The sequence below is a fragment of the Podarcis erhardii genome, assembly GCF_964252035.2.
Source record: "Podarcis erhardii genome assembly, chromosome: 13".
Taxonomy (NCBI): domain Eukaryota; kingdom Metazoa; phylum Chordata; class Lepidosauria; order Squamata; family Lacertidae; genus Podarcis; species Podarcis erhardii.
In genome coordinates, this window is record NC_138502.1 from 35940777 (window position 1) to 35967893 (window position 27117).

A 27117-nucleotide genomic window follows, 5' to 3' on the forward strand; every position below is an offset into this window, starting at 1 on the left:
CCTACAAATAACTCAAAGATGCATTTTAAATAAGAGGACACATTCTACTCATGTAAAAATACCAGGCAGACCCCACAAATAACCCAGAGATGCATTTTAAATAACAGGACACATTCTACTCAAGTAAAAACTTGCTGATTCCCGGACCATTCGCAGGCCGGATTGAGAAGGCGATTGGGCTGGATCCGGCTCCCGGGCCTTAGGCTGCCTACCCCTGCCCTAGTGGGTGGAGTAATGGTTGCCTTGGTACATGAGGCAACATTCCAGCCACACAAACAGCATGAAGGCGGCTATGTTGGGCATTACCAACAACACAAAGGCACTTCTTAGCTGGCCAGAGGGCAATGACCACCCAAATATTACTTGCTAAAAATTGGAAAACACAAGAACTACCAACAGTGGAAGATTGGCAGATGAAGATGATGGACTTTTCGGAGCTAGCTGACCTGACTGAAAGAATCTGCGACCAGAAAGAAGAGGAGTTTCAAGAGGACTGGAGGAAATTTAAGGATTATTTGAATAAATATTGTAATATAAAAAATTAGAAATTACTTGAAAGAAACAGATAGGCCTGGGATTAAACTAAGTTATAATTAAATAAATGGGATTTAGAATATTAAGAAATGTGAATAAGATGGGCTATAATTGGAAATTGTTTTAGTTCAATAATGATATTGGAAAGCTGTTACTTTCAACTACAAGGAAACTAAGAAGGGAGGGACTAGAGGAAGTCAACCAAGATGTTTAAAAGGTTGGATTTGTAAAGAATTAAGTTTGTTGTTATTGTTTATCTGTTTATTGTTACTTTTCCCCCCCGTTCATTGATGTATTTTTCTCTTTTCTTTTTTCTGCTTTTGTGTGTTATTCTGCTTTGTGGCTTCTGCTATTATTGTGGAAAATCTAATAATTTTTTTAAAACAAACAAACAAAGGACTTGGGAAGGGCTAATGAGGAGTGGGGCCCAAGGAAAGTGGGATCCTAGCCCAGGGAGAGTCGTGAGGGCCAGAGAGAGAACCTCGGAGGGCCACCTTTTGTCCCGTGGGCCAGAGGTCCTTTGAGAAAGGGGGCCTTGATTTGGCTCGGGAACGACACGTACGTGGCAGAGACCTCATCCAGCTCCTCCCGCAGCATCCTGAGCGCCTGGCCGTGTTCCAGGTGCGTCCTCTCCCACTGGGGAAGCACCCCCTCCAAGCGTACTCCCAGCTGGGCCAGCAACCGCAGAACCTCCTTTTGGGTCAGCCCATCCCGCTGAGACCTCCCGGATAGCTCCAGCACGCATTTCCTAAAACGTAGGAAGCGAGAAGAAAAAAAGATAGCCGTGTTCGGAGGCAGGGAGGGCTCTCTCGAACGAGGTGCCCCCTTCCCCACTCCTGCTCGATACCTGATCTCTTCCACGCATGCCAAGGTGGCGGCTGTGTTTAGCTTTCCGTCGGCGCCCCCTTCGTCCCCCGGCCCTGCTCGTGGCTGCCCGCTCTCCAGCGCTCCTCGCAGGCTGTTGATGGACGCCAGGATGGCGGCGGTGGCCCGCTGCAGGTCACCCTCCTCCAGGCTGGGGGATCTCAGAGGTGAGGCTGCTGCGCTGCCCACCAAGTCGAGGAGCTGCTTGGAGACCCCGGACGCCATCCGCTGCTCCAGCTCCTGCCACTCTCGCTCCTGCCGACCAATGTCCTCTGCTTGCACCTGCCGCTGCAAGAAACGCAGCTTCTCCTAAATGGAGGCCACGTTTGGGGAACGGGGGGGGGGGGGAATGACACTTATTTGTTGCTTGGCTTATTTATTCATTTGTTAAAAATTCAACATTTTCCTGTTAGGCAAAGATCATAAGATGACCCGAATGGTCGCCAAGATTGAAAATCCCCAAACTTGGTTCCATGGGTGACTCTGGGTCATCTCTCTGCGGTAGCTTATCTTAAAGTTCAAGTGTCTATATGCATATCACATTTATAAATTTTAAAGTTACAGATAGGTAGCCGTGTTGGTCTGCCATAGTCAAAACAAAACAAATTCCTTCCAGTGTATCTGAAGAAGTGTGCATGCACATGAAAGCTCATACCAAGAACTGACTTAGTTGGTCTTTAAGGTGCTACTGGAAGGAATTTGTTTTGTTTTGATAAATTTTAAATTTATTGTTGCACATTGTTCTAAATGTTTGTTTCCCTTCTGGGATTGTACCCTTGAGTGTGTTTTATAAGCTGGTCTCTGACCGTAATAAATTATCTATCTATCTATTCATTTGTTAGTTTGCAAGGAAATAAAATTCATGTGTAATATGGTTGCCATACGTCCTAGAATTTCCTGGACATAGCCAGTATTCAGCCCTCTTAAGCAGAGTCTGGGCTGAAATTGCTGGAACGTCTGGGAATTTTTTTGGCAAAAAAAATGCTCAACCACTTTGGGCAAAAAAACCCTCAACAACTTTGGCTAAAACACACACACACACACACACACACACACACACACACTCTAACTTTTGTGTCCAGATTTTCACTTTTTGAAATATGACAACCCTAATGTATAATAATAATAATAATAATAATAATAATACAGTGGTACCTCGGTTCACATACGCTTCAGGTTACATACGCTTCAGGTTACAGATTCTGCTAACCCAGAAATAGTGGTTCAGGTTAAGAACTTTGCTTCAGGATAAGAACAGAAATCGTGCACCAGCGGCACGGCAGCAGCAGGAGGCCCCATTAGCTAAAGTGGTGCTTCAGGTTAAGAACAGTTTCAGGTTAAGAATGGACCTCTGGAACGAATTAAGTACTTAACCCGAGGTAAAGCTAAAGGTAAAGGTACCCCTGCCCGTACGGGCCAGTCATGACCAACTCTAGGGTTGCGCGCTCATCTCGCTCAAGAGGCCGGGAGCTGGCGCCATCCGAAGACACTTCCAGGTCATGTGGCCAGCATGACAAAGCTGCAACTGGCGAGCCAGCACCAGTGCCGCACACGGAAACGCCGTTTACCTTCCCGCTATATAAAGCGGTACCTATTTATCTACTTGCACTTATGGGTGCTTTTGAACTGCTAGGTGGGCAGGAGCTGGGACTGAACGACGGGAGCTCACCCCGCCGCGGGGATTCGAACCGCTGACCTTACGATCAGCAAGTCCTAGGCACTGAGGCTTTACCCACAGCACCGCCCGCCTCCCAACCCGAGGTACCGCTGTAATAATAATAATAATAATAATAATAATAATAATAATAATAATTCAATTTATATACTGCCCTTTAGCAAAAGATCCCAGGACGGTGTACTGTACAACATTAAAAACACATCACAGAACGCCAGTGATAAAAGCATAATAAAATAATAATAAAAAGCATATTGACAGACAGCCTAATAAAAAAATAGTTATACTCTGCCACCCCTACCCCACACCTCCACAGACCATAGATTAATTATTTATTAGCCATAGGCCTGGGTAAAGAGGAATGTTTTTGCCTGGTACCTAAAGACATGAAATGATGGCGCCAGGCAAAACTCTTTGGGGGAGAGCATTCCACAGTCAGGGAGCCACCACAGAAAAGGCCCATTCTTTTGTTGCCACCCTCTGAACCTCTCTGGGATGGGGGACATGGAGAAGGGCCTCCAAAAACTTCTTCATTAGGGGGTTTTGCCTTTATGAGCTTCCTTGTATTTTCCCTCTTACTAAAGAAATTAATTGCATGTTAGCCTCACATCTCCCTCTCTGACCTGTGAATGACCTAATCTTCCTGTTGGCCCCGTGACACACATATAGGCAATTTTTATGAGCCTAGCATGCAAAATGCAGCCTGGTCCTCAGTTTATTCTAGGACCTCCTGGCATCCCCCTCACCTCCAGCAGCACCGAGTTCTTCTTGAGCACATTGGTTTTGATTTCAGCATCCTCTACTGATTTTGAGACCTTCCGGCAGCTCTCCTAGGGGAAAAGATCGCAAGAGATTCAAACACTAGCCCACTAACAGGAAAGGGAACAGAGTGAGTTAACATGGTTCTTCATTGAGTGCGGAGAATAAGGTTTGACTAAATGTTCCTTTGGGGTCGCCTCCAAGCCTGTGACCTTATAGCTGTAAGATGCAATGCCTACAGAAAAGGAGACTGCTGAAATGTTCACACCGGTTTTTCTGTTGAAGAAATGGTCCTTGTCGGTCAGGTCTGCTAAGTATCCGCTTTGTTACGTAAGTTGGGGCAAAAGCGTCGCTGCCACAGAAATATAGTAGCTGGAGACACTTTGGAAAGGTGAGCTGAAAGGAGCATGGATTTCTCTCTCCCCTGCCCCTCAGCAGCTGGAGATTATGGACTCAGCTACATTAGTAAAGAAACAACGATTTGAATGTGCTATAAATATGCAACACCAGAGGGCACCAGAGAGCAGGAAAATTTTTATATGCCATTTTCCATAGGGGTTTTTTTTCTCTTTTGTTATAATGATCTAATTCAGGGGTAAAGGTAAAGGGACCCCTGACCTTTAGGTCCAATCGTGGCCAACCCTGGGGTTGCGGCGCTCATATCGCTTTATTGGCCGAGGGAGCCAGCGTACAGCTTCCGGGTCATGTGGCCAGCATGACAAAGCTGCTTCTGGCAAACCAGAGCAGCACTCGGAAATGCTGTTTACCTTCCCGCCAGAATGGTACCTATTTATCTACTTGCACTTTGACATACTTTAGAACTGCTAGGTTAGCAGGAGCAGGGACCGAGCAACGGGAGTTCACCCCGTCGTGGGGATTCGAACTGCCAACCTTCTGACTGGCAAGTCCTAGGCTGTGTGGTTTAACCCACAGCGCCACCAGCGTCCCTTTAATTCAGGGGTAGTCAACCTTTTTATACCTACCGCTCACTAATGCATATTTCTTGGTGGTAAAATTTCCTTACTGCCCATCAGTGCTCAATGGAAGGAGGATTCAGCTTGTGCCGTAGAACCCCCTACCGCCCACCTGGAAGACTGAAACCCCCAATAGTGGGGACCCCCTGATCTAATTTCTGACATATTTACAGTAGTACCTCGGGCTACAAACACCTCGGGTTACAAACACTTTGGGTTACAGACTCTGCTAACCCGGAAGTAGTACCTTGGGTTAAGAACTTTGCCCCAGGATGAGAACAGAAATCGTGTGCGGACAGCGCAGCAGCAGCGGGGAGCCCCATTAGCTAAAGTGGTACCTCAGGTTAAGAACGGTTTCAGGTTCACAATGGACCTCCATAACGAATTTACCTGAAGCGTCTGTAGCCTGAAGCGTCTGTAACCCGAGGTACCACTGTATAGTCAAAACACATTGGGTTCAGTGGTGGATGGGACTGCGGAAGTATCTTTTCCCAGGCACCCACCACTTTCCGCCCCCTTTTTATTTATTTTTTATTTTTTTATTTGCCAAGCTGAATGCGTGCAAGCTAAATGTGTATAAATTGTGGGCTTACTGTACATCAATACTGTGTACATCAAGAAAATGGAATCAACTAATTTGTAAATTGTATATACTAATAATTACGAAATCTATGCATTTTATCTAGCCAAGTCTGCATTAAAAAAACCTAGCACATTATACAAAGAGAACAATAATTCAATCAATCAATCAATCTGTGTACCATTTATCCAGAACGACTGGTCTGGATGACACAGACAATCAAATCAACTGCCTTCAAGCCAGCTATCTGAGGGAAGATTTGTGTGGCAGGAGCTACGCTGTTCTCCTGGCCTGGACAATGTCAGCTCCTTTGTTGCTGGAGAGGAACTGGTCTTCATCAAGAGCCGGAAAGCCAGAATGCCACTGACATCATCAACAAGTTGCTGCTCTTCTGCATAGAAGGAACTATATCTCTGACTTCGAAACTCTGGCGGCTGGTGTCGACTGAGAGTAAGCGGAGGCAGGCATAGCAAATCCTCTTCTTCCCTGCTGAGTTTTGCAAGGGCAACACTCAGACTAAGGAGGAAGAAGCTGAAAGGAAGTGCCATTTCTTAAACTGGTTTTAAGTAAGCAGGCAGGCAGGGCATGGGCTGCCTGAAGCAGTGTTAGAAACTCAGGTATACAGTGGTACCTTGGTTCTCAAACTTAATCCATTCCAGAAGTCTGTTCCAAAACCAAAGCGTTCCAAAACCAAAGCGTGCTTTCCCATAGAAAGTACAGTGGTACCTCGGGTTACATACACTTCAGGTTACACACTCCGCTAACTCAGAAATAGTGCTTCAGGTTAAGAACTTTGCTTCAGGATGAGAACAGAAATCGTGCTCCAGTGGCACAGCGGCAGCAGGAGGCCCCATTAGCTAAAGTGGTGCTTCAGGTTAAGAACAGTTTCAGGTTAAGAACAGACCTCCGGAACGAATTAAGTACTTAACCCGAGGTACCACTGTAATGCAAAATGGATTAATCGGTTCCAGACTTTTAAAAACAACCCCTAAAACAGCAATGTAACATGAATTTTACTATCTAACGACGAGACCAGTAGCTGAACTGGGTTCCACACAGTCACAAAAACAAAAAAAAGAGCCGCAAAAACAAAAATGCAAAATAAATAGCAAAAACAGACAAACCTCAGTGTAACACTCAAAACGGAAGTGTGGCACTCAAAACAGAAGCATAACACTCAAAATAGTTCGCAAACTGGAACACTTACTTCCGGCTTTGCAGTATTTGGGTTCCAAGTTGTTTGAGCACCAAGGCGTTTGAGAACCAAAGTACCACTGTATAAGCTAGGGGCCAGATGGCTCCTTAATCCAGAGTTAGAGTTGCCAAAACGGAATGTCTAGTTGCCATTTTGGGGCCAGAGGGCTGAAAAGTCATATTTCTCACAATTCAACTTTTCGGTTCCTGAAATTCATCTGACTGTGCAGCTAAAATATCACAGATAGAATTTTACAGGATGTGTGTATGAAAAGCATCAATATCCAACGATGCCCAGGCAGGCAAATCCAGATGGTGGAGATTTCAGGCACCATCCTGGTGCCTTGGGCATCTTCACTTGGTCGCAAGTGGCTAATAAAAAAAAAGGTAAAGGACTCCTGACAGTTAAGTCCAGTCGCAAACGACTCTGGGGTTGCGGCGCTCATCTTGTTTTACTGGCCAAGGGAGCCAACATTTGTCCGCAGACAGTTTTTCCGGGTCATGTGGCCAGCACGACTAAGCCGCTTCTGGCAAACCAGAGCAGCGCACGGAAACGCCGTTTACCTTCCCGCCAGAGTGGTACCTATTTATCTACTTGCACTTTGACGTGCTTTTGAACTGCTAGGTTGGCAGAAGCTGGGACCGAGCAATGAGAGCTCACCCCATCGCAGGGACCTTCCGATCGGCAAGCCCTAGGCTCAGTGGTTTAGACCACAGCGCCACCCGTGTCCCCATGTGGCTAATAGCTAGGTGCAAAATTGCCTGGCACCTGGTGAATTTTAAACGCTGGCCTGCAGGCTACCTGAGGTTTGTTTATGTTATTGATTTCATAAAATTTATATACCGCTTGATTGTAGGGGAGGGGACTCAAAGCAGTGTACAAAAAAATAGGAAACAACGAACGTGGCACTAAAAATAAATAAATTACAACCATAATTTAAAACATACAGAAAGTTAAAGCCACAATAAAGTAGATCAAAACAAATGAATACTCATACAAACTTTTTGAAACATCTGAGTAGGCTTGTCTAAACAAGAATGTATTCAGCAAACACCAAAAACAATACAGTGAAGGTGCCTGTCTGATAGCAATACGCAGGCAGTTCCGAAGTGTAGGTCCTGCCAGCTACGCTGAATGACCAGATTTTATAGATGCAGTGTAGATATTATGTGGCACCTGCAAAAGGGTACATATGAGGCAATGGGCACTGCCCCATTTGCCCTCATGGACTAGCCTATAAGAGTTGTGACTTGTAAGAACCTGTGCCGGAGTTTGCTTTTCCCTCCTCCCTCCTCTTCGCTTTTCCTCAAGTGTCCTGTCTCTTTAAAATTTAGATTGTGAGCCTGAGGGCAGGAACTGCCTTGGCGCTGATTTTTATCACACCCACATTGAACATCCACACACAGACTGTTAAAAAACCTGGCCACACCCAATAATTCACTCAGTATTACTCCATCTCCGTATGTTCTTATTTAGATTACTTCTAGAATAATACCAATTAAAATATAAGAAGTAGCACAGAGCACAATAAAGTGCAGTGAAATGGCATTATGATAACAAAGCGGAATACATTACGATATAATAAAAATGTGATTATTAACCATAATTATCCCACTAATTATTTTTTTTAATAGTTTGAATGAATGGTACCCATTAATATCTACTCCATATCTACACCTCATAAAGTATACAAATAATGCCATGTTAGTTTGTTTTGTTTTGCTAGCAGCATGTTGATTCCCCTGAAAATCTGCATTAAAAGAAGGGGATTTTTCCATTTGTCCTGGGCCTCTGGCAGTACTCCCGTTGCCATGGAAACAAACACAAACTGCCTTGAGGCTCTCCCGCCAATTCATTCAGACGGATGTCATTCTGAAATCTAGCTAGTTGTGTAATCCTTGCCGATTTGGCAGAGCCAAAATAATTAAGTCCATACGCGTGCACACACCCCATCCTCAACTTACAAGTCCCCACCAATTGGAATAAAACAGGAACGCTACTTCCATATTTACATTCTTTTAGACCATCTTGCTAAATGCATGACAAAAGCAAAGAGCACATGGGCATAGCCAGTATTTTTGTTAGGGGGTGCAGGACTTTGGGGAGAGGGGAAAAACCAATGGGATTGGTCAATTAGTTCAGTATTTCTGTTGTTTTACTTGATGGGGCCCGGGGACAGCTGCCCCTTGGCTATGCCCATGAAAAAGCATCATTTTCCAGCTTCATTTGAAAATTCTAATGGAAGGCAAAATCCAAGCGCTCTAGCCGCCGTTTACTAATGCCTAACTTTATTTCCTTGTTAAGTAAACTATAATCTTGCAAGGCGGGTTTTAATGAGAGGATGAAAGGGGAGGTCAGAATGGCTCTTGGGCACTTTACTCATTATAGATTATTGTAACTCGCTCTATGTGGGGCTGCCCTAGAGACTGACCCAGAAACTCCAGCGGGTGCAGAATGCCGTGGTGAGACTCCTTACGGGGTCCTCGCTGCGAGATCACATTCACCCGGTGCTATACCAGCTGCACTGGCTCCCAGTGGAGTACAGGATCAGGTTTAAGGTGCTGGTTTTAACCTTTAAAGCCCTACACAGCCTAGGACCCTCGTACCTACGGGACCGCCTCTCCTGGTATGTCCCACGGAGGACCTTACGATCTTCAAATAAAAACATCTTGGAGATCCCGGGCCACAGAGAGGTTAGGCTGGCCTCAACCAGAGCCAGGGCTTTTTCAGCCGTGGCCCCGATCTGGTGGAACGCTCTGTCACAAGAGACTAGGGCCCTGCGGGACTTGACATCTTTCCGCAGGGCCTGCAAGACAGAGCTGTTCCACCAGGCCTTTGGCCAGGGCACAGTCTGACCTCCTCCCTCCTTCTGTAATCCTCATAGAACTCTAGCCCAATGGTTGCCATTGATAAACGTTCAAGGAATTGTAGCCTAAAAAGATTTGAAACGTCAAAGCACATTTCTATGCAAGACAAAGCTAACGTTTTGGGGGCACATATAAGATTGGTGAACTGTTAAGTTGTGGGTGAACATATCAAGACAACACAGCAATTCTTCAAACAGCTCTTGTTTATTCACTGACCCAGAACAGAACTGAACTGAAGGGTTCAGCCAGCCTGCTTATATAGAGCTCCACTACAACGCAACAGTAACAACATTCTGTAACTATCCAATCACTGAACGTCACTTTCAATTCCTTATTTGCATATGTGGACCTGAGTGAAAACTATCTACAGTATCCCCCTGCTGGCCCAGGGTGAGAACTTCAGTACATAACATGAACGTCGTTAGATCGTAAGTACAGACATGATAGAGGTTTGTAAAAATTAGGTGTGGTGTAGAAAAAATAGATGCAGACCTCTACAATTTGGGGACCTCCAATGAATCTGATCAGCAGTAGGTTCAAGACAGACTGCAGTGCATAATTATTATATGGAACTCACTGCCACAAGGTGTGGCAACAGGCACTAGCTTCAACAGCTTTAAAAGGGAAGTAGACAAATTCACAACAAATTGGTAAGTCAGTGGCGTTGTTCAGAGGCAATGTATTCCCAAAATTCTGGCTGTTGTGGGGGCAACAGTAGGAAAGGACTGTTGCCTTCCATACCAGTTTGTGGACTTCCCAAAGGGGCATCTGGTTTGCCACTTTGAGAAGCAAAATGCTGGACTAGGCAGACCTTTGGTGTCTCTTTTCACGTTCTTTGTTCAGCCTTTCTTAGTAAAGATCTCTCTGCTTTTGAGCAGAAATGCCCGGCACAGCTGATTCCCACCCAACAACCCCGAACACGAGGTCCCTTCTGTTACAGGAATTCTAAGGTCTTAAATATAGAATAAATGTTGATAATTGCACAAGGTAAACGCACATACATAAGTATATAAACTACATGTCTAAAATAGTGCAGGAGAGCAACTCAAAAGCCATCTTAGCTCTCCTAAAGACTCTCAATATTTCCTCTGCCTCCTTAATTCCCCCTTGCCTGAGAACAGGTAGGCAGACAGCAATCCTGAAGGAATTCCTCTCCTATATCTATGAACCCCCTTTGTATATTAATTGTCATTGTTTGCCCAGATGCTCTGCATTGAGGAACGTCTGACGGGCATCCTTACCAAATGCTAATGTTTTGTGTAAACTGTGTCTGGAACTATGTAAAACCTGCTAAACCCTCATGGATCTCACACCTTGGCCTGCCTGAGCCACAGCAACCCCACCTTATGTGTGATGTAATTTCTGACTGTTGGTAGAGGGGACTGTCCTTCTCTGCCCAAAAATGCAAACCCTTAAAAAGAGATGTTTCTTCTTGGTTCGGGGTCTCTCTCGCCTCCTTGCCAGGAGGGGAGGGAACGCTGTTGCAACAGAAAAATAAAGATCTGCCTTGGATCCAGGGGCATAGGTGGGGGCGGTCTGCCCCGGGTGTCATCCCTGAGGGGGGTGTGACAAAATCCGCCCCCCCCCCAGCAGATCGCCGTCGCGCCGAACAGCCCCCTGGGCAGATCGCCCTGCCCCTGGGTGCCTGGCTTGTGCGCCACTCTGGGTGCCTGAGCGGCTAGCCCTGGCGCTGACCAGATCCTGCCTCCATCCATTCACCTCTGACCGATCATGGACTTAGGGGACTCAGTCCTTTGGGGAGTTGGGCAGCAAAAGCCAACCACCCCTATTTTTTCTATGTCACTTCCAACTCTACAAGTCTACAATGATTCTATGTCATGAGCCGGCTAACACATCCCTCACCTTGAGGTGGGTGCAGTACTCTTCCAGGTCCTCAGCCTCCTGCCTGCGCCGCTCCAGGTTTTCGCACAGCACTGTGCACTCACTCTGCACACAGAGCAGAAGGGGAACGGCTGAGAAGGCGGAGAGGGTGTTCTCGATGTGCAAGAGGCGGCCTTGTCCCTGCAAAGAAGCAGCCCCCACCTCTCTCCCTTTCCAGCAGCTTTGTGGCCAAATAATAATAATAATAATAATAATAATAATAATAATAATAATAATTTATTTATACCCCGCCCATCTGGCTGGGTTTCCCCAGCCACTCTGGGTGGCTTCCAATCGTGTGTTAAAAACAATACAGCCTTAAATATTAAAAACTTCCCTAAATCACTCCAGCACAGTGTTTCTCAAGCGGTGGCAGGCCTCAGTGCCACCACACACCCAGTCGCCTCCTTGCTCGCCCACCCTGCCCGCTGGCCATGCTGCTTGGACCAACGCTAGATTTGCTGCTTGCTAAAATAAACTCCTTGCATGCCAATTGAAGAGGTTCGGGAGACTGAGAAGTTACGACAGAGGTGGATTTCAGGGCGCAAGCAAGAGGTGTGGGGAGAGTACCAAATGTTGGCGTTGCTGAAATTTAAAAGCCCCACGTCTGCCACTGTGGGGCGGAGGAGAGATGAAAATGGGAAGGTCTTGCTCCTCTGAGGGGAAAGGACCAGAGGAAATGTTGAAGGAAATTAGAAAGGCAGAGAGAAGGTTGATATTTTTCGGTAATAGCAACAGCTGGGGAAATAAAAGAGTAGAAGAAAAGGAGGAAGAAGTGAAACTTAAAAGGGGCAGGGAGGAGGAATGAACCTTTGGTTTGCAAAGGTACAAATCAAATGTGAAAGGGAAGGGGGAGCAGAAATAACAATAGATGAGTAAAATTACTTGGGTGAGGCATGGTGGTGGGGAGGGAAAATATAAAATGAATTGCCTGCCCTACATAGAACCTCTGGGTCAGCAAATTCTGCCTAAAATGGGGAGGCTAAGACATGTTACTTCTAGAGCCAAGGCCTGTACTTTGTTTGAGGAAAGCTGAACTGTGGAGCTCCTTGCCACAAGGAAATTGCTTGGGGGTGAGGGGGGACATTTCCGAAGAATTACGTATTTTTTGCTCTATAAGACGCACCAGACCATAAGACACACCTAGTTTTTGGAGGAGGAAAACAAGAAAAAAAATATCCTGAATCTCAGAAGCCAGAACAACAAGAGGGATCGCTGCGCAGTGAAAGCAGCAATCCCTCTTGCTGTTCTGACTTCTGGGATAGCTGCACAGCCTGCATTCGCCCCATAAGACACACACACATTTCCCCTTACTTTTTAGGAGGGAAAAAAGTGAGTCTTATAAAGCAAAAAATATGGTAGGTATCAATAGAAAATGATGTCAGTGGTTGCCAGCTGCTTATTCCATATGTCCTCCTTAACTGCTACCATTTTATGACTGGTTCTGCCCCTGCACTTCAGTTTTGTGCCTCAGTTATTTTTTAGCTCTCTCAAGTGGGCTGCAAGGGAAGACATTTTGATAAACCCCTGTTCCATCTTCCCTTTATATAGAAGCTCTACTGGTGACAGAAGAGCTTGCTATTTTTTTGTGTATTCTTTCAGGCTAAACAATACAGAACTACCATGTGTCCCCCACCCCCATATGAAACAGGCAAACACAAGACACGTAAATTCATAAAACAGTTGAAATTCAATCATGTTCTTATCAAAACCCCCAAATTAGAATTCACACCTTTTTCCAATTTTTTTTCCACCACTGATTCCTGTGACAGAATTCTTAAACATACAGAACCCCCAAGTTTGGATGTCAGGGAAGCAATTTTGATTTTTAGAAGGCATCTTAAGGCCTATGATACTTGAAGAATGCTGGGCATCACAACCCCCCTTCAACACACATACATGGCTGGTTCACACATAAGGTTAAGCTACTGTTAATGTTAACCATAGTTCAAAAACCATAGTTAAATCTGAGGTGATTGACAGCCATTCAGTTAAACCTTGGTTTATTACATCTTTTCCCTATCAATGGAGACAAAAGCCAAGTCTTCACACACAGCTCTGTAATTTTGGGGCACTGACAACCCCTTAACCATAGCTAAGGAGAATATCTGAGTTTATGCACAATGCTAAACTATGGTTAATATGAATTAAAGTTTATAAACAAGTCCTGGTTAACAAGATACCTTTAACCATGGTTAATAAACTGGGGGGGGGGGTTTCACACACAACACTAAGCCATGGTTGATAAACCACAGCTTTACAAACCATGGACTAGTATAACGTGCAAATCAGGCTGCTATCACAAGGGGGTGGGGCATCATTACCAAGTCAACGGCTTAGAAATGTCTCTGATGTGAAAAGGATGAAGGTACTGAGGTGGATATATATATGCCTAGCTCACTGGTTCTTAAACTGTGGTCCTGGTGTATCTTTAGCCAACAAAAACAGTAAAGGGAAAAGCTGAAGAGCCAAAGTACATTAAGGTCGAAGGGGCAAGTCACTTTAAACATAAAAATGAAAAGCAGCTTGACTCTTCAGCAGTACAAGCAGCTGCAGTGTAAAGTTCACTGGAAACACCAGTGGCGGGCTGTTCTCCTTGGGTGGGCAGAGAGTAACAGAGGTGACAACTTGTGCCCAATATTGAGGGGACTGTGTTGTGCGTGTTATGTCATGCATGATATGACATTTTGGGAGGAGCCAGGGGACAGAGCCGAACGCAGTGATGATGATGATGATGATGATGATGATGATGATGATGATGATTTATTTGTACCCTGCCCATCTGGCTGGGTTTCCCCAGCCACTCTGGGCGGCTTCCAACAAAGATTAAAAACACATTAAATTATAATTATAAACTGCTTTCCACAGTAGGAGGAGGAGCCAGCCAGCCACTGAAGCTGCACTCAGCTCTACACCTGGCCTCCTCTGCTCCCTGACAGTAGAGAACACTGAGAGGGGACCCCCCAAAAAATTATGGGGGGGATAAAAATGCTTGGCTCCCCGAACTGTGACCACATGTGTCAGGCACAGCAGCGGATAGTGAATTCAGAAGCCTTTTGGGCCCCCTCCCACAGGACAGAAGCTAACAAAATGCGGTCAGCACAGAAACTTGACACCCCATCATGGTCCTTCAGTCCCATCCTTACTACAAACAAACAAATCAGAGAGAGTCTCACAAAAACTCTCCAAAACTACTTCAAGGAGAATGATGTAGACAATATAACAACCCCGCTCCTGTGGGATGCAATGAAAGCGGTCACCAGAGGAGCTTGCATAAAAGAGAAGGCATTCCTTCATAAACAAACCTCCTCAAAAATTAGCAAAATAGAACAAGGAGCCTTTAAAAGAGCCAAGTTAAAGAACCAGTGATCTAGCGGTCCATGGCTGCGTGAGATGAACAGGGCAAGCTTGGGGTGGTGTTAGCTGGTGTGGCCTGTGGCGGAACTGGCGTTGGGAGGGGGACAATCTCCAGACCTGCAGGTTCTGAACATGGCGGTTGACCTTGGACGTCCTCTCCTTGAGGCTGGTGATGGAGTCCTTGGCTCGCAATAGGCCGCTATTGCTCACTACCTGCTGGGGGAGAGCGTAAGAAGGGGGTGGGTCAGGTGAATAGTCCAGCTTAACTCCTGACCTCTCCACACTTCCTGGGCATTTATTTCAACTTGAGGACTTTACGAAGCCTGTGTGCGCCTGAAGGCAGATGCCACCACCAACCACAGGGAGGCTGAATGCTCCCAAGGTGGCAAGGGCTCAATTCATGCACAGTGATGAATTTCCTGGTGTCGCAATTAAATGGGAGAAAGTGAGGGGCGGTTATTCAGGGCGAAGCCAGTGGAACGAGGAGACTGGGGCAGTTCAAAAGGTTTGCAACCCCAGGTGACAGAAGCAAGAGACCCCAGGAAACGGCCCTTGCCAAAGAAGGAATCCAAGGGAGGGAGATCAGTTGCCAGAGGGAATATTATCCTCACAGAATTTGCTAAATAACACTCGGACATTTAATTATATATTAAAGGCAAGGCTTTTAAAAACACGCTTAAGGGTAACCGTTGCAGAATTGGGGGGAGGGTGGCAGGGCTCTTGCTCAGAGTAAGGTAATTCAGAATCACGCACACAAGCACAGCCCTACATCTAAGAGAATACGGCACAGCCTGAATTTGCAAGTTTGGATTGACCACACCCCTAACATAGAGCGCGAGCTGGACTCCAACTCCCATTAGCCCCAGCCAGCATGGCCTGAGGTCAGGGAGGATGGGAGTGGTAGGCCAGTGATAGCCACACCTCTGACCTTCCACTTGCCCATGTTCAACCCAGTCCCAAAGCCGTCGGACACAAGAAGCACACATTTCCAGAGTAGTCAACTTTTTCCTAACCCCATGCCACAAACAACGGGACATACAGAAATTTGGAAGATGTAGTGTGGGGTGGGTTGTTTGGTTTTTTTGGAACAAATGTTTTTTTTAAAAAATTACCAAAAAACTACACCTGCTACATTTTTACCTGTTAGTGAAGGCGCAAGAGAAGAGCGACAACAACCTTTTTTCAAATACGTGCCCTGATTAGATTTACAAGGAATATATGACATCCCAAATAACACCATTGCACATATATGAATTAGTAACCAGTGAAGTTATGATTAAACTACATTTTATCAGTTGATACTAGATACGCTGTGGGTTGAACCACAGAGCCTAGGGCTTGCTGATCAGAAGGTTGGTGGTTCGAACCCCCACGCTAGGGTGAGCTCCCGTTGCTTGGTCCCTGCTCCTGCCAACCTAGCAGTTCGAAAGCACGTCAAAGTGCATGTAGATAAATAGGTACCGCTCCGGCCGGAAGGTAAACGGTTTTTCCATGTGATGCTCTGGTTCGCCAGAAGCGGCTTAGTCATGCTGGCCACATGAACCAGAAGCTTTACGCCAGCTCCCTCAGCCAGTAAAGCGAGATGAGCGCCGCAACCCCAGAGTCGGTCACGACTGGACCTAATGGGGTTCCTTTACCTTTACCTTTACCTTTACTAGGAAGTGAGGGTGACATGCCAGTCCAAGCCCTTCCTTAGTTCTATGGATATTCATGCACCATTAAGCCAGGCGTGGTTTTTACATTTTGCCTGAATTCAACCAATGTGTCTCAAGCTTTCCAAAAGTGGTTATTCTATGCATATGGGGCATGTGTGTGAGTCTATTTTTTTAATACCAGAGTACTGCATGGGTAGAGAGAGGCTACCCGTCTCATCTCCTGCCTTCGCCTACCGAAGGATGTAGGATAAATTCAATTCAGTTCGCAGTTAAAGGCAAACTTCCCAAATTCGAACTTTCCGAAACAGTATGCGAACTGAAACAGCCGTCCTTTGAAATTAGCAGTTTTCTGAATTTTGCAATGCAGGTCTCCCCAGCCAAGATACATGGACAAAAAATGCATACCCGTATTAGGGCAAAGTGAACATTAAAATTTTTATTATTTATTAAATTTGTATACCGCCCTTCCTCCATAGATCTCAAGGTGGTTCACAATGCCTATACTGGTGAAAAATAGCATACAAAAATGCACCGTATTGGGGGAAATTGCTTTGCAAAAAAAAATGTAAGATTAGGAGAAATTTGCACTAAAAATGCTCAAGAATTTTCACGAGGACTTTTATTATTATTGCAAACTGATGTGGAAATGTAGAGAGCTCAAATTAAGGTGGAAAAATGGACAGATCTGTCCAGCCCTGCCTTTCCACACTGCCTTGCCTGAAAAGCACTTTGCTCCGAGTCCAGCTCTCCTACTTGAAATTAGCTAGGCAGAGAAGAAAACTGATTTTTTATATAAGTAAAAAAAACCACACAAAAACAATTGGCGCAATGCAATGAGGTAGTGGTAGAAGGACTCAGCTCCCTCAGCTCCCCACACTCATTTTTATGTAAGGGGTAAACCAGCTACCCTTCTGCACCTTATGTGTGAATGCTTCAGATGCATGCAGAAATATGTGTGGCTGCTCCGACACCTCTGATCTGGCCCAGAAACAAGAATCCCATCTTATCCTGGAGGTTCAGGGTCACCAATAGACTATTATTATTCTAAACCAAAGTTCCGAGTTGCTTAAGCTCACTACTAACCAAACGCCAGCCCTGACATAAAGGCACTGGAGTATTTCCCAAATAGCTAGAAAAAGACGCCTGGAGCTGAAATCTACAGCAGGCGTAGGCAAACTCTGGCCCTCCAGATGTTCGGGACTACAACTCCCATCATCCCTAGCTAACAGGACCAATGGTCAGGGATGATGGAACTGTAGTTCCGAACATCTGGAGGGCCGGAGTTTGCCTTTGCCTGATCTACAGCCTCTGAGTTATGTGACCCACAACAGTCCACACCCACAGGAGAGGAAGCTCCACATTATGCACCCGGCTGCAGCCTCTGACCAAGGTGCATTACAGAAACAACACCACCCTGAAGTGGCATCAGCGAAGGGTTCTGCGTCCGCCTGACGTTTATTCAGAGTAGCTTCTGCTCAGGTTTAAAAACCTGGCCTTGCCTGGCAAGGGTGGCCCTGTGCCCTACTTTACAGAGGATGGCGTCCTCTGTTTGAAGGGCTGTGTGGTCCAAGTCTGGTTTAACAACAAAGAACATGGTGCTGATAATGTCAAGGTTGCAGGTTGGATCTCCTTATGGGACAGCCGCATATTCCTGCATCGAAGGGGGTTGGACTAGATGATCCTCAGGGTCCCTTCCAACTCTACAATTCTATGATTCTATAAAGGGAGAGCAAGAGGGACCTCAAAGTTGCCCGTCAACAGCCTGTGCTTGTCTAGCAAGATCGAGCAGCAACACAATCTCCCCCACAGCTTTTCCCACGACGGTGAGATGCATTGCATCTAAATTATGCCACTTATTTGTAAACTCACATCTAATGCATGTAGATGACCTCGTACAATTTTTTATGCCTGTCTGTGGGGTGGGGCCCCCACACACCTCCCCTTGTAGAGTGATGCATAAACAGCGCACCCTATGCTTGGTTGTTGCAACTTGAACTTTGGCCCAAATTTTCAGTGAGATTACCAGGGAAAGGCAAGAGGGTGGCAGAGAGATGCAAACGACTATCAGACTTTGAAAAGCTGTCGATCAATTTCATTGAATGAATTAAACTAAACGGTTTTCACTGGGTTTTGAATAAGTGTGCAATTAAGTGTTTTGAATTTTATTCCTTAGCGGATTGTGCAAACCGTTATGCTTTTTATGGGGTGATGTATGGGGCACTAAGGGACGCGGGTTAAACCACAGAGCCTAGGACTTGATGATCAGAAGGTTGGCGCTTCGAATCCCCGCGATGGGGTGAGCTCCCGTTGCTGGGTCCATTGCTCCTGTCAACCTAGCAGTTCGAAAGCACCTCAAAGTGCAAGTAGATAAATAGGTACCTCTCTGGTGGGAAGGTAAACGGTGTTTCCCTGCTCTGGATCGCCAGAAGCAACTTAGTCATGCTGGCCACATGTCCCGGAAGCTGTACACCAGCTCCCTCGGCCAGTAAAGCGATATGAGCGCCGCAACCCCAGAGTCAGTCACGACTGGACCTAATGGTCAGGGGTCCCTTTACCTTTATGGGGCACTGGGGATGAGTTCAGGGAACCAAAGGGCCACTTCCCCAAAATGGTTTGGGAACCGCTTGCTCTGTGATTTGTATGGTTTGGGAGCAACTTACCCAGGCTGGGCTATGGATCTGAAATGTATGACCCGGCCTGGAAAGGGCGAGAGTCTCTGTTTGGGAAGAGTGGTTTACTTGGCTGCCCTCACAACGGAACAATGCGTCTTTAGAACTGCTCTCCTTACCTGTTGGCTGGAGGTGTCGTCTTCATCCTCGGACCACGCTGACTTGATGGGGAGCAAAGGATCCCTTCTTTCGCCACCTGCTCCTCCCGGAGGACCCCCGTCATCTGTGGATTCATTCTCAGTGGTGGTGGAGTCATCGCGCTCCCCGTCCGTTAGGTTCAGGAGTGAAACGTTGGTGCAGGCGGAGGAACGCTTCAAGTTGAGGTTGGGGTTTTCATTGGTCACGGTGGGCTCAACCCTGAGGTGTGTGTGTGGGGAGAAAAAGGCAAACACATACATTAGCCAAGATGACACCCCATGGCGATCACTTTCAGATTTCAGTGAAGAAGAAGAGTTTGGATTTGATATCTCACTTTATCACTACCCAAAAGAGTCTCAAAGCGGCTAACATTCTCCTTTCCCTTCCTCCCCCACAGCAAACACTCTGTGAGGTGAGTGAGGTTGGGAGACTTCAGAGAAGTGTGACTGGCCCAAGGTCACCCAGCAGCTGCATGTGGAGGAGCAGAGACGCGAACCCGGTTCACCAGATTATGAGTCTACCACTCTTAACCACTACACCACACTGGCTCTCAGAGAAGCACCGGTGTTCATCTGGTGCAGCAAAAAGGGACTCGCAGAACCTCAGAGGTTAACAGATTTATTGTGGCATCAGTTGTAAGGCGGGTCAGAGAGAAGGGGGTCACTTTCTAAGAGAAGGGTGCTCTTGGCTCTTGGTCAGTCACAATTTGGTCTCCCAAGACTACAGTTTCCAAGTTCTAACCCCTTCTCTGAGCCAAATACCTAAGGAAAGCAGGCAGAAATCCTAGGTCTTGAGAGGAAGGCATCAGGTAGGTTAAAGGGGGCGGGCAGACACAAAACCAGGGTTTCTGGGTTCTTTGTGACAACAACTCTCTTGAGCACATCTTTGCCTGGCAGTTCAGTGCAGTTCAGCTAAAGATGTTCCTTTCTAAGAACCATACTTGCTTGAGGCGTGGGCTGGCTAAGAGCAAAGAGGACAGAGGAACAGGCTTGAGGTGGCTCAGCGAGAACTGAGGGGGCTAGAGCAAGGTTTTCTGGGACTGGGAAATCTCTGATTCCATGGGAAGGGCTCAGGGTACTGGAGCAGGGATGTCTGGGTCCCTGAGTTTTCAGAGAAGGGAAGATTTCTAGCATCTTATCTTTGTTGAAAGATCAGGAGTCAGACCACACTAATTCTGGTGTAGCACACTCATCCACCCAGCTTTCTAAAGCTGTAGACAAAACCCCTTGCACAGGAATGTGGGAAAATGCCTTTAGGGCCTCTCTAGACTCTAGACTCTAGGCAGGTTCGGGTGGTCATTCTGCAACATGTCATCGATGCAATAATAAGCACATTAGTGGAGGATTTGTACCAGGCTATTCACACACCCTTCCGCTTTTATCAGTTCTGCGAAGCTTCTGAAGTTTTATTGCATTATTGGTGTCTGGAAGGGAACGCTTGTGCTATAGCACGACAACCCCACCGTGCTGATACTTTGCGGTATGAAAAATTACAGGTTTTCAGCAGGACGTTGCAGCACATGAACTGATTGGGAACGAAGCAGCATGGCCACCCCAAAACTTCTGCAGGCACAAAGCGTGTTGAAAGGGCAACCGAACTGATACACTATCAGGAGCATGAAGTGCCATGAGTCTGCACAATAAAATGGATGTCTGGAAGGAACCTTAAGGCTGCTTCCCCATCTAGCCCAGGACTGTCTACACCAGGGGTGGGGGAAGCTCTGGCCCTCTAAATGATGCTGAATTACAACTCCCATCTTCCCTGGCCACTGGCCATGCTTGCTTGGGCAGCTGGGAGTTGTAGTTTGCCCACATCTTGTGTAGAGTCGCCAGTGAAGAAGGGTTTTCCCCACTAACAACCTACCGTATTTTTCGCCCCATAGGACGCACTTTTTCCCCTCCAAAAATGAAGGGGAAACGTGTGTGCGTCATATGGGGCGAATGCAGGCTTTCGCTGAAGCCTGAAGAGCGAGAGGCATCGGTGTGCACCGACCCCTCTCACTCTCCAGGCTTCAGGAAGCTATCCGCAAGCCTTGCAAGCCCGGCGGGAGTTCCTGCGGGCTCACAAGGCTTGGGGGCAGCAGCCTGCAGCCCCGGCGAGTGTCTGCAAGCAATGCGCGCCCGGTGGGAGGTCCCGCCGAGCGTGCAAGGCTTGGGGCGGCAGCCTGCAGCCCGAAGCACGCGGAGCCCTCCGGAGGATGCCCCATGCTTCAGGCAGGTGTGCACAAGGCTTGGGGCGGCAGCCGCGGCTGGGGGAGGGAATAATTTTTTTTTATTCATTTCCCCCCCAAAAAACGAGGTGCGTCCTATGGGCCAGTGCGCCCTATAGGACGAAAAATACGGTACTTAGAGATGCGCTCCAACACTGATCTCCAGTCCCTCCCAACAGATTCCAGCATGTCCCGAGTAGTACATTGAACTCCACCTCCACCCCTTCCCTTCCCAGGGCTCCCACCCATGGAAAGAGACGGCTTTCTTCTTTTTGGGGAAGCCCTTCAGGCTGCTCGACTTCCCCAGCTGCTCCTTGCTGCCCTGAGCCCGACTCTCCGTCCCCGTCGATGTGTCTCCAGCTTCGTTGATTTCCTTGGACTGCCAGATGGTCTTCACCACAATGTTGGCCATTCCTGGGTTGGGTATGGATTATCTGGTTCAAGGGCGGATTTCCTTTCCTGTGCCACGACAGGGAACATCTACCGCCTCCAAGCCAACCGGCACTCCAGGGAGGGCGGGGGCCTCCCAGCTGCTCCCCATGACCTCACAACAGTTGCCGTGGCGCCCACGATCACATGACCCCACCTTCCTATCTTTGCCCTGTGCCGCCAACGTTCTGTGATGTCAGTGCTGTCGCCATGGGAAAGAAGAACCTGGTGCTCTCGATTAGTTTTTCGGACTTCAGCTCCCATCAGCCCCAGCCCGCACAACCAATCATGAGGGGCGATGGGAGTGGTAGTCCAAAACATCTGGAGGACACTAAGGCCCTATCTGCACTATACATCTAAAGCAGTATCATACCACTTTAAATATGCATGGCTTCCCCCAAAGAATTCTGGGAGCTGTAGTTTGTTAAGGGTGCTGAGAGTTGTTAGGAGACCCACTGTTCCCCTCTCAAAACTAAAATTCCCCAATTGCTTTAATAATCAATCTTTGCCAGGGGCTCTCCTAACAACTCTCAAAACTTTTAACAAGCTACAGTTCCCAAGAACTGTTTCTCTGCTCTGGTTTGATCTCCCTCTTTTTCCCTCTTGAATTCTCAAGATCTCACTTTGTTTTTCAAATCTTAATTGTTTCCTTCAGGCTGTACAAATAAATCTCTGTCTTTATATATTTGGCATATTTTTATTTATTTATTTTTTTTGCTACCTCTTCGAAAGGTACAAGAGCAGAACCAAACTGCAGCTGCAGACAAGCCCTTCATTTGCTGATTTAGGATTTTTACTAAATTGCTTGGTGCCAGGATTCGTCTGCCTAACAGGCCGAACCAAAACACAGAGAAGAACCTACTTGCCGCTGCAATAGCAGTCCTGTCATTGGCTGCCTCTGGAGACAAGCCTGAAGGATTTTTCCCCTGAAAGTTTGTTACCTGTGAAGCAAGGAAGGAGACTTCACATTGCAGCGGGGCAAAACGTTATGTATGCACACTAGACAAGACCAGCAAGACTCATAGGTGTCAGTGAGGCAGCTGTAGTAATTAAAAGCAGGATTAGCTAAAAGAATGGAGTCTAGGGCTGCGTATACACTATGCATTTAAAGCATATTTCCCCTCCACAAAATACCCTGGGAACCGCAGTTTGTTAAGGGTACTGGGCTGAGGCTCTGTGAGTTCCTAGGACTTGTTTTTGGAGGGATGTGCTTTAAATGTGCAGTATTCACCCAGCCTAGTTCCCCCATCAGTCAGAACAGCAAGAAATGGAATCTGTGTATTCAGAGTCTGATCACCAGATGATGGAGATGACGAACAACTTTGGCAACCATCTGTCTTGGCATTAAGGTTCAGTTGGCAGAGTTCCTCTGGTGACGCCGATAGCATCAGAATACATTTCTTTTGGCAGCTGAACGGGTGAATTCTGGATTGTCAAAACCAGTCACAGGTATTGTATTTATTTCTGAGATTTGTGCTCCATCTCCCTGTATCACATCTGCCTTCACTGCCACAGCTATTAAGCCTGTAGTAAGTAAATGGTGAATGACACAGTGCTTTGTGTCTCACACCCACACATGAGCTACATGTTGGAGGAGCCAGTTATTGTTATGCTCTTCCACGCCAACACAGAATCTGCTTTGCTAGGCACCAGAGTTTCTGACTCACTAATATCAGTTGCGAGCTGCAGATACTACTCTGATTCACATTGAATACTAAAACACAGATTAGCGTTACATGAAAGAGCCACTGCTCCTTCCCTGGCATGGTTATGATTGCCATGTCATCATAACATAACAAACTTTAAAACCAAAATTTCAACCCATGGTTTAAAAAGCTGGCTTGCTTCAACAGTTAAGATTCCCCAGAGTTTAGGGCTTGGATGCAACATTAAACTATGAATCACCTAAAAAACAAACTATGGAAACTTCTGATTTCCTCCTCAGCGCTACGCCAGAGATGGGAGCAGAGAAGCCAGAGGCTTGCTGCAGTGTGCCCTTGTAACACTAAACCATAGTTAAGCATTACTATATGTGCAAAATATCCCAGAGTCAGATTAGATAGACATCTGGTTTGACTCCACATGTGTTCTACTACAGTAGTACCTCAGTTTTCAAAAGTAATCCGTTCTGGAAGACCGTTCAAGTTCCGAAATGTTCAAAAACCCAAAACTCAATACAAAAACCTCAATAGGGAGCCACATGCCATGTTCAACTTCTGAGGTGTGTTCAAAAACCAAAGCACTTACTTCTGAGTGTATGGCGTTCAAAAACCAAAATGTTCATCAGTGGAGATGTTTGAAAACTGAGGTATCACTGTACAGTCAAACCTCGGTTGTCGAACGTAATCCGTTCTGCCGGAGGCCCGTTCAGCTTCCAAAACGTTCTACAACCAAGGCGTGGCTTCTGATTGGCTGCAGAGCTTCCTGCACTCAAGCAGAAGCTGCGTCGGACATTCAGCTTACGAAAAACGTTCAAAAACCGGAGCATTTACTTCTGGGTTTTCGGCATTCGGGAGCGGAAGCTTTCAAAAACAGAGCCATTTGGGAGCCGAGGTTTGACTATTCTAGAGTGGCTGGGGTTGATGTGAGTTGCGGTCCAAAATAGCAGGAGTTCTAGCTGCTCAGTCCCATCTCTTTGACCAGTGAAGGCCACCTCATTATGGGGCACTGGCCCAAGCTCAGACTGCCCACACCTCTCTGCCTTCTTACTTCGGCCCCATTGACTGTGGCATGAAAGCACTTTAAGCGAGGTTGGTTTTTGAACCACTCTGAGAACTGTAGCTCTGTGAAGTAAATAGGAGGGGAGGGGGAGGGGCGTGTCCTCCTAACAAACTAGTTCCCAGAATTTTGAGGGAAGCCATGTCTATTCAACTCCCTTCTCTTGCGGGGGCCCAATTAGTGCCATTGCCTTCCGTTAAGAGTTTGGGTGTAATCCTTGACGCCTCCCTTTCCATGGAGGCGCAGGTTACAGCAACAGCCAAGGCGACATTTTTCCACCTTCGCCGCATCAAGCATTTGGTCCCTTACCTTTCCCGCCCTGACTTGGCCACAGTGATCCATGCGACGGTCATCTCCAGGCTTGACTATTGTAATTCGCTCTACGCGGGGCTGCCCTTGAAGCTGTCCCAGAAACTCCAGCGGGTACAGAATGCTGCAGCGAGGCTCCTCACGGGGTCTCTGCCATGGGAGCATATCCACCCAGTGCTTTTCAAGCTGCACTGGCTCCCGGTGGAGTACAGGGTCAGATTTAAGGTGCTGCTTTTGACCTTTAAAGCCCTTCACGGCCTAGGACCCTCGTACCTACGGGACCGCCTCTCCTGGTATGCCCCACGGAGAGTCTCAAGGTCCATAAATAACAACACCCTAGTGGTCCCGGGCCCTAAGGAAGTTAGATTGGCTTCGACCAGAGCCAGGGCCTTTTCAACTCTGGCTCCGGCTTGGTGGAACGCTCTGTCTCATGAGCCCAGGGCCCTGCAGGATCTGATTTCTTTCCGCAGGGCCTGTAAGACAGAGTTGTTCCGCCTGGCCTTTGGCTTGGAGCCAATTTGATTCCCTCCCTCCCTCTCTCTCTTTTTTTTCCTCTTCTTTTCCTTCTCCTCCTGCGATGAGGCTACATTTTAATATTTTAATGTTCAATTATTTTAATGTTGTATTTTATTTTTGTTTTTAAGTTTGTAATCATTCATCTTGTTTTTATTATTGCTTGTAAGCCGCTCTGAGCCCGGCCTTGGCTGGGGAGGGCGGGGTATAAATAAAAAAATATTATTATTATTATTATTATTATTATTATTATTATTATTATTATTATTTAAAGTGGTATCATAGCGTGGTGATACAGTGTGAATGGCGCCTCACAGACTTAAGGGTGGCACTGGCTTCCTCCTCCTTAGTCTCCGCGGTGCCACTGTAGAACTCAGCAATAAGCAGGATGGGAACAAAACTAGAATTAAGCAGGCTCTTCCTGCCATTAGGTCTCCCTGCCTTCCACTCTACAGGTTCCAATGGACACCAATTGCAGGTGCCCTTGACTGTGAGGTCCTCAGTACCTATGAGGGGCAAGGAAAGGCGTCCTTCAGCCACCAGCTGAGCAAGTTTCAGATTGTTGTTGTTTAGTCGTGTCTGACTCTTTGTGACCCCCTGGACCAGAGCACACCATGCACTCCTGTCTTCCACTGCCTCCCGCAGTTTGGTCAGACTCATGTTGGTAGCTTCGAGAACACTGTCCGACCATCTCTTCCTCTGTCGTCCCCTTCTCCTTGTGCCCTCCATCTTTCCCAACATCAGGGTCTTTTCCAGGGAGTCTTCTCTTCTTATGAGGTGGCCAAAGTATTGGAGCCTCAGCTTCAGGATCTGTCCTTCCAGTGAGCACTCAGGGCTGTTTTCCTTCAGAATGGAGAGGTTTGATCTTCTTGCAGTCCATGGGACTCTCAAGAGTCTCCTCCAGCAGCATAATTCAAAAGCATCAATTTTTCGGCGATCAGCCCTCTTTATGGTCCAGCTCTCACTTCCATACATCACTACGGGGGAAACCATAGCTTTAACTATACGGACCTTTGTCGGCAAGGTGATGTCTCTGCTTTTTAAGATGCTGTCTAGGTTTGTCATTGCTATTCTCCCAAGAAGCAGGCGTCTTTTAATTTTGTGGCTGCTGTCACCATGTGCAGTGATCATGGAGCCCAAGGCCATGTAGCCCATGTTTCAGATATTCAGCACTTACAGTACTCCCTGCCTCTGAGATCCTTAGTAGGAGTGACTTAGCGTAGCATGCAGGCATTGGCCAAAGGAGACCAATGACTAGAGAAGGAAATGCAGCCCTGATCCTAGACTCCAACCTCATTTTATGCTGAGAATCTTTTACTGCACTCAAGAGCCTTTTGGGTATAAAAAGTGGGGTACAGTGGTACCTCAGGTTAAGTACTTAATTCGTTCTGGAGGTCCATTCTTAACCTGAAACTGTTCTTAACCTGAAGCACCACTTTAGCTAATGGGGCCTCCCGCTGCCACTGTACCGCCGCAGCATGATTTCTGTTCTCATCCTGAAGCAAAGTTCTTAACCTGAGGTACTATTTCTGGGTTAGCGGAGTCTGTAACCTGAAGTGTATGTAACCCGAGGTACCACTGTATATAAAATAAAATGGCATAGTTTCCTTTTCATTATGTGTGGAAGCAGCTGCTTAGCCCAGGCTATGCCCTTTTGCAATTATACCTGTGCCTGCAACTGCTTTAGTGGGGGAATTGCCAGAAGTGTATCCCTGGAAGCAGGTGAGTTTGAAGAGGCAAAAGTTTGCTCATTATTTTATGACACGTTACTTCTTTTTCATAAAGATTTAC

General features: G+C 46.8%; 1 protein-coding gene across 9 annotated transcripts in view; it reads right to left on the minus strand.

Moving 5' to 3' along the window:
* TSKS (testis specific serine kinase substrate) overlaps nucleotides 1-21920 on the minus strand; it is a 28829-nt gene extending 6909 nt beyond the window's left edge. For 2 of the 9 annotated variants that reach the window (XM_081837883.1, XM_081837890.1), the window contains exons 1-7: nucleotides 21573-21920; nucleotides 19130-19367; nucleotides 14804-14902; nucleotides 11312-11395; nucleotides 3820-3903; nucleotides 1382-1707; nucleotides 1097-1282 (exon numbers count right to left, since the gene is read on the minus strand). In XM_081837883.1, coding sequence (XP_081694009.1) covers nucleotides 1097-1282; nucleotides 1382-1707; nucleotides 3820-3903; nucleotides 11312-11395; nucleotides 14804-14902; nucleotides 19130-19367; nucleotides 21573-21769 — 1214 coding nt within the window. In that variant the 5' untranslated portion in view covers nucleotides 21770-21920. The remainder of the gene's footprint in view (nucleotides 1-1096; nucleotides 1283-1381; nucleotides 1708-3819; nucleotides 3904-11311; nucleotides 11396-14803; nucleotides 14903-19129; nucleotides 19368-21572) is intronic. The other 7 variants (XM_081837884.1, XM_081837886.1, XM_081837885.1 and 4 more) reach the window with 7 other exon arrangements.
* Between the last annotated feature and the right edge of the window lie 5197 nt (nucleotides 21921-27117).